We start from the raw sequence: 6,550 nt of genomic DNA, 5'->3' as shown, positions 1-6,550 counted from the left end.
GGCAAGCCCACCACTTCCTCCAAGCAATTTTTTTAAACAATTTATTAAATTTTATCCTCCTGGCACCTCTGTTCCACATACTAATATCCTGTGTCCACTATTGGTGGAGGGGAGTGTTACCCCCTTTGACTACAGATAGCAACTTCTTAACCCTGAGTGAGGACAGGTCTAATCTCCTCACCTGCCTATATAATGGTTGCCTGAATGGTAACCCATGTTTGTGAGTATAACTTTTCTCACTAAATAACTTACCAATTGTCTTCAACATACTACACCATATTGGGTTCTCGGTTTTCCCTATTTTATTATCAGACTTTGATCAGACTGCCCAGTCTAGACCTCTGCAAAATATCTAAAATGGCTTGGTATTAAGTTACTATTGAATCATTAGGCAACTTGTATAAAAGATAAAACCAGGAAGAGTGTGTACAACTATTTTAATTTTTCAGGTCAGGTTATCAGGTAATTTGGTGCCAATCCAAAATGGAACGTCTGGAGTCATAGGTCTTGTCCAAGTTCAGATAAATTTCAGTCTAATCCAGCTGCAAGATGAAATAAACAAATACCAGGATAAGAATAAACCGTACTAAACAGTTCAAGCACTATATTTAATACATTTAAAGAGGATGTACATTTTATGCAGCTTCAAAATGCAATTTGATTGGTCTATTATCAAGCAGATTAAATAAAAAATTGCATCAGCTCAGAATTATCTGCATATCTGATCATCCCTGTTACTGACCAGAGCCTCATCTTAACACATTTTCACCACACAGAGTACCCGAGGAGATGCGACTTGATAAGAAACATGTGCATGTAAGGGCCAATTCACACTTAAAATCACAAAACACCAGAGCTTAGTGTGAGTGATTTTACTGCGATTAGCTCAGTGAACATCACTGGGCAGCTCCACTATTTCAGAGCTATCGCGGTCAGCGCTTTAATAGCACTGTACCGTGATCTCCCCAGAATCACCCCAAAACCGCTGCAGGTAACACTGCCATAGGGTAACAAAGCACTGGTGCTTTAGCAATTAGCGGGAATCGGACACTAATAGCTTAAGTGGTAATGGGCCCTAAAGTGTAGATGTAGATGTTTAAATATAAATCCATGTGATATCTACATACAAAAAAATACATTTTAGGAGTAGGAAGCGGATAAATACAATTGTTTATCTCCAGTTTATTTTTCACCTCGAGTTCACTTTAACCTCTCTGGCGGTAATCCCAAGGGTGCTTAATGCAGAGTTTAAGGCGCAGAAGGCGTTTTTACTCATGTCCCGGGGGATCCAGACATTGGTAGCTGTTCTCCGAGGCTTTGAATCACTCTGTTGAGATCGCTGAGTGAGTTTCAGCGCCACCCGAAGGATGGAGGAAAAATTGCAGTGCTGGAACCCATGCAGAAAAGACCCTAAAATCTGGAAATAATCATACCACCAGGGAGGTTAAGTACAGGTACACCAACATTAAAAGTTGATTGCCAGTTCACCCTCCCAGCAACTTTTGAATACAGCAGTCTAACCCCATGAAACTATTGGCATTAACTATTGGCATACAGTGGTATCTGGCGACCCAAAAAAAATAAGGCGACTGGTTGCATCTGAGCACAACAGCACTAAGATTCTGTGCCTGTGCAGTGCGCCAGTAAGTGCCTGGACAATGCATGGAAAAAGCTAACAGGCAGTCTTAATACTTCCTGTTACTACCTGCATGCTGGTTTAAAGGGAACCAGAGCTGAAAACAAAGAAGTTATACATACCTGGGGGTTCCTCCAGCCCCATACGCGCTGATCGGTCCCACGCCACCATCCTCCTCTGCCCGCAGCTACGAGAACCGGCTCCGTGCTGATCCGCCAGTCGGAGCCAGTCTAAGTGTAGCAGAGGTGCACTCTTTGCGTATCTCTGCAGGAGTGTATGGAGAGATACGTAGAGGGCGCACTTCTCCTGCGCAGCCAGATCCGATGACGTCAGAGACAAGTCCGTTCTCCTAGATGCGGGCCGCAGTGGACGGTGGCGTGGGATCGATCCATGCATATGGTGCTGGAGGAAGCCCGAGGTATGTATAACTTCTTTTTCATATATAGTTCATCTCTGATTCCGTTTAAGAAGTAAAAAAATGCTCATCTGTCAGGCTTCATTAGTGTGAGATACACATGCAATAAGCAAACAGCCACTGAAATCAAGCCCGAGTCAGAACACCTGATTGTCATAAGGTCAGTGACTGCAGAAAAGCCTGAGCACTTTTGAAAATGATGGCAGCTTTAAATTCTTCCCAATATATATTTTGGGCACATTTTGCACAAGTTTAGAATGCTGCATCATCAAAGCGAGTCCATTACCTTGACAAACCCAATGTCCTTGGCATATTGCCGGAAGCACTGACGGCACATGTTTAGTCCGTATTTGCGGATCAGTCCATGTCTGTTTGAGCACACGCGGCTGTCAAAGAAAAAGCATTACACAAATTAGGAAGAGAAAAAACACTGCACTTGCATATAAACTTCATGAAAGAATGCTGATTAGGGATGTCAATAATTCCAAGATAACCGTTGTGCAAATTTTGTATGCCAATTTATGCCCCTCGAAAATGAAAAATCAAATGAATCAGAGGTGAAATTTAAGGGGTTCATATACAACAGAGGTGCCCACACTTTTTTGGCTTGTGAGCTACTTTTAAAAATTAGCAAGTCAAAGTGATCTACCCATGTACAATTTTAGGAGCACACTTGTATATACAGAATGGAAAATGGTAGTGGGGTCGGGATCTACCAAGAAGGCCTTTGCGATCTACCTAATGGGCACCCCTGATATACAAACTACATACTTTGCATAGTCCTGCATCAACGAAGAATTATTTGGATCTCACTGACCATCCCCATTGCTGATCTCCATTCTAAAGGAAAATTATCAATAAAATTGTACATCTTAAAATACATATGTATACATAAAAAAGGTACATTTTTGCAAAGCGTAAATGCACTGCAAGTTAATTGTACCTAGGTCACTGTCACAATAGACAGTACAATTCTGACAGACCTGACAGTAGGAATGATCAATGATATGCAAAAACGCCTGAATGTATGGAAATTTATATGCAAATATATGCAGCTTGAAAATGGACCAATCAAGTCCCACACAGGTTTAAACTGATTGGTCTATTTTCAAGCTGCATATATTTGCATAACCACAGAAGTATTTGCATATCTCTCCGACAGGTTTTGGACTAGTCCATCTACTCACGGGGGATTATCAGAGCTTTATTTTCAAAAGCAGTTACTGAATTGGTAGTTGCTTAGTCAAGCTACCAATATAGTGTGTGCACGAGTATCAAGGCCTGCCGACACCTTAATATAGATTATTTCTAGGAAGTACTTTTGTCAAGATGAAAAAAAGTAATTTATAGTGAATTCTATTCTGGGACAAACCTACCTCTTGTAGGCGTTTACTTGTATCAAATGTTACAATTTTTCACAATAGTGATACTTGAAAACATGAAGGTATTGACATGCCGGAGTCCAGCCTGGGTCTACTGCGCATGCGCGGGGCGTCCGCATTGTTTAAAAGGAAATATGGCAGCCTCTACATTCCTCTAGCTTTAAGTTCCCTTTAAGAGGACCAGGAATAAATGGAAGAGACAAGACAGTATTTATATCTCAAAGAATTTCAGAGCTGCAGCCACGCAGGTGCATGATCCACAGATCACTACAGAGCCTTTCCCATAGACTCCTTACTGTTTTACATCTTAGCTTGAAAAGGGAATCGAACCCTGGTAAAAGGTTCAAATTCCACATTAAAGGTAACAGCCTTACCAGTAAACTATCCAGCTAATGGAGTTTTTTTTTTAATTTACCGATTCAATCACCCAAAGGCATAACTTATTTTAAAATGTCAGAAGCACTAATCATGCATCCCTTATGCAAATTACTTAAAGGACTTACGAGGCCAAATAGTAAAAAAAGTTAAGTACCTTAATAATTTTTAAATGCACGGAGGACGCCGTCCGCGCCCTCCGTGCTGTTCCGCCGGGTCCCCGCAGTCTGATCGCCCCCCGTGCCGCTCCCGACCCCACGGACGGGGTCGGGCTCCCCTTCCTCTCCCAAGATGGCCGCCGGAGCCGGCTGCGTCTGCGCAGTCCGCATACGCGTTAGTGCGGCTGCGCAGCTCTAGGGCCTCCCCCCTCGATCCACGCTACTGTGCGTGGATCGGGGGGGGGAGGCCCTAGAGCTGCGCAGCCGCACTAACGCGTATGCGGACTGCGCAGACGCAGCCGGCTCCGGCGGCCATCTTGGGAGAGGAAGGGGAGCCCGACCCCGTCCGTGGGGTCGGGAGCGGCACGGGGGGGCGATCAGACTGCGGGGACCCGGCGGAACAGCACGGAGGGCGCGGACGGCGTCCTCCGTGCATTTAAAAATGATTAAGGTACTTCACTTTTTTTACTATTTGGGCTCGTAAGTCCTTTAAGGCTTATTCACATCATGCGCACTGCTGTATGTTGTGTGACTTGTAAGAACAGCATTCAGATCATATGCGCTGCACAGTGTGACTGAGCCCTTAAAGAGTCTGAAGCGAGAATAAATCTCGCTTCAGACCTCATAAATAGCAGGGGCATGTGTGCCCCTGCTAAAACGTCGCTATAGCGCGGCTTAACGGGGGTCCCTTCACCCCCAAATCCCCCTCGATACACCCGGGGAGCGCTTCCTGGTTGGGGCAGGGCTAGCCGCCGCAGCCCTGCCCCATGCGCGTCTGTCAGCGCGCATCTCCGCCTCTCTCAGTCTTCCTTCACTGAGAGGGGCGGGGGAGAGGCTGCGATGCGCCGCTGACAGACGCGACTGGAGGCAGGGCTGCAGCCGTTAGCCCTGCCTCCAGGAAGCAATAAATCACGACCAAATCTGCGACCAAGTGTCGCAGTGGTCGTTTTGGGGGTGAAGGGACCCCCGTTAAGCCGCGCTATAGCGGCGGTTTGGCAGGGGCCTTGTTTCCATCTGTGCGCATCTATCCGCTTTTTACCAGATCAATATTACAGATTGATACGTGTTGCTGAAAAGTGGAGAGAAGCGCACAGATGGCTTGTTCAGACAATATGCGCTGCCGTGCGCATTTTGGCAGCGGTAGTGTGCAACACGCAAGAACGGTAGAAAGGCATAGACCTACCGTCCCCATCATATACACTGCGCAGCAGTGCGATGCGCTATCACACTGCTGTATGCATTTTCTGGAATCGCAGCGCAGATCCCATTCTCTGTAATGTAGTGATTGTAGCGCAGATGGCATGCGAGTGCACGTTTCATTCCCGATCGCAGGGCCATCTGCGCTGAATGAAAGCGCTTCACATCATACGCACGAAAGCGCTTCACATCATACGCGCATTTGGAAGCGCGTATGATGTGCTGAAACGCAGGAAAGGCATAGACAGCCCTTCTACCATTCACATCTACTGCGCAGCAGTAAAATGCGCTGGGAAGCGCTTGCGTACTGCTGCATGCATTTTGCGCAGAGCTGATCCCATCGCTGTCAATGGATGGAATCAGCAGGGCAGATGGCATGCGATCGTATGCGCTGCGTTCAGATCGCACGGACATCTGTGCTAGCTAGATGTGAACGAGGCCTTAAGGTGGCCGCACACAATACAATAAAATGATCCGATTTTACGTTAATTCGATAGAAACGATCAGATTTCCCGTTTTCTTCGATTTTAATCGATCCAGAATGCCAGATATTTTTCTTCAATCTTTCTAAAGATTGTATGGTGTGTGTTGGATTGTCAATTTATTAATACACATACCGTAGCAATTTTGTCAGTTTCCAATCATTATCATAATTGGGGAAAAATTGAGCATACGTGTGTGCTACATTGGTCATATTTTTGAAATGTTACAGTCAGAAAAATTGATTGCAATTCTTAAAATGAACAGATACTGGTGATCTGAACGCTCCGCTCGTTATGCTGGAGACGTATATGAACACAAGCAAGCATGGTGTCACGCCGCCATTCAGGGACCTCCGGCCGCCATGATGATGCCCATGCGGCCTAGCCTCGCCGCCGTACAGAGCGCCACGCCGGGTCCCGCCGACCTTCCCCCACCCCGACCAGCACATCCCCGGAGGCCACGCCGCGGCCGCATACGCACCAGGAGCGGGATCCCTGACCGAACTTCCTCGGGTGGCTCCAGTAAAGCTGCTGGTGACCCATCGTGCTCTGCTAGCCTCTCTCTACGCGTGAAAAGGAAGGGGCGGGGCTGCGCAGGCGCTAATCTACCCGGCATGGCCCTCCCAGCATGCAGCGCGGCACCATGCATATCATAACAGCGCACAGTGCGCAGCGGCAGCCCTGCTTTGTGACAGTCCAGCGGTAACAAAAGTGATGTGATGCTGTTTCTTCTACATAACTTCGCTGCGACATTCCAGGCTAAAAAAATAAAACTGTACAGAGCTCAGACGAGTCCAGATCATTAAATGACAATTCTGAATACAATACAATGCACTTTCATAGTTATTCATTTTAGTTTTGTAATATAAACGTAACTTAAGGGGCTCGGGTTATTGTAGTCAGTG

General features: G+C 46.2%; 1 protein-coding gene across 1 annotated transcript; it reads right to left on the bottom strand.

The window, feature by feature from the left end:
• Positions 1-420: 420 nt before the first annotated feature.
• RPS29 (ribosomal protein S29) lies at positions 421-6,234 on the bottom strand. Its single transcript, XM_068251960.1, has 3 exons — positions 6,127-6,234; positions 2,338-2,437; positions 421-542 (listed from the first exon to the last, which is right to left on the bottom strand). The coding sequence occupies exons 1-3, from the start codon at positions 6,186-6,188 to the stop codon at positions 534-536; spliced, it is 171 nt and encodes a 56-aa protein (XP_068108061.1). The 5' UTR covers positions 6,189-6,234; the 3' UTR covers positions 421-533.
• Between the last annotated feature and the right edge of the window lie 316 nt (positions 6,235-6,550).

The sequence above is a fragment of the Hyperolius riggenbachi genome, chromosome 9, assembly GCF_040937935.1.
Source record: "Hyperolius riggenbachi isolate aHypRig1 chromosome 9, aHypRig1.pri, whole genome shotgun sequence".
NCBI lineage: Eukaryota > Metazoa > Chordata > Amphibia > Anura > Hyperoliidae > Hyperolius > Hyperolius riggenbachi.
Note: the sequence above shows the minus strand (reverse complement) of the source record. Positions and strands in the feature narration are given on the sequence as shown.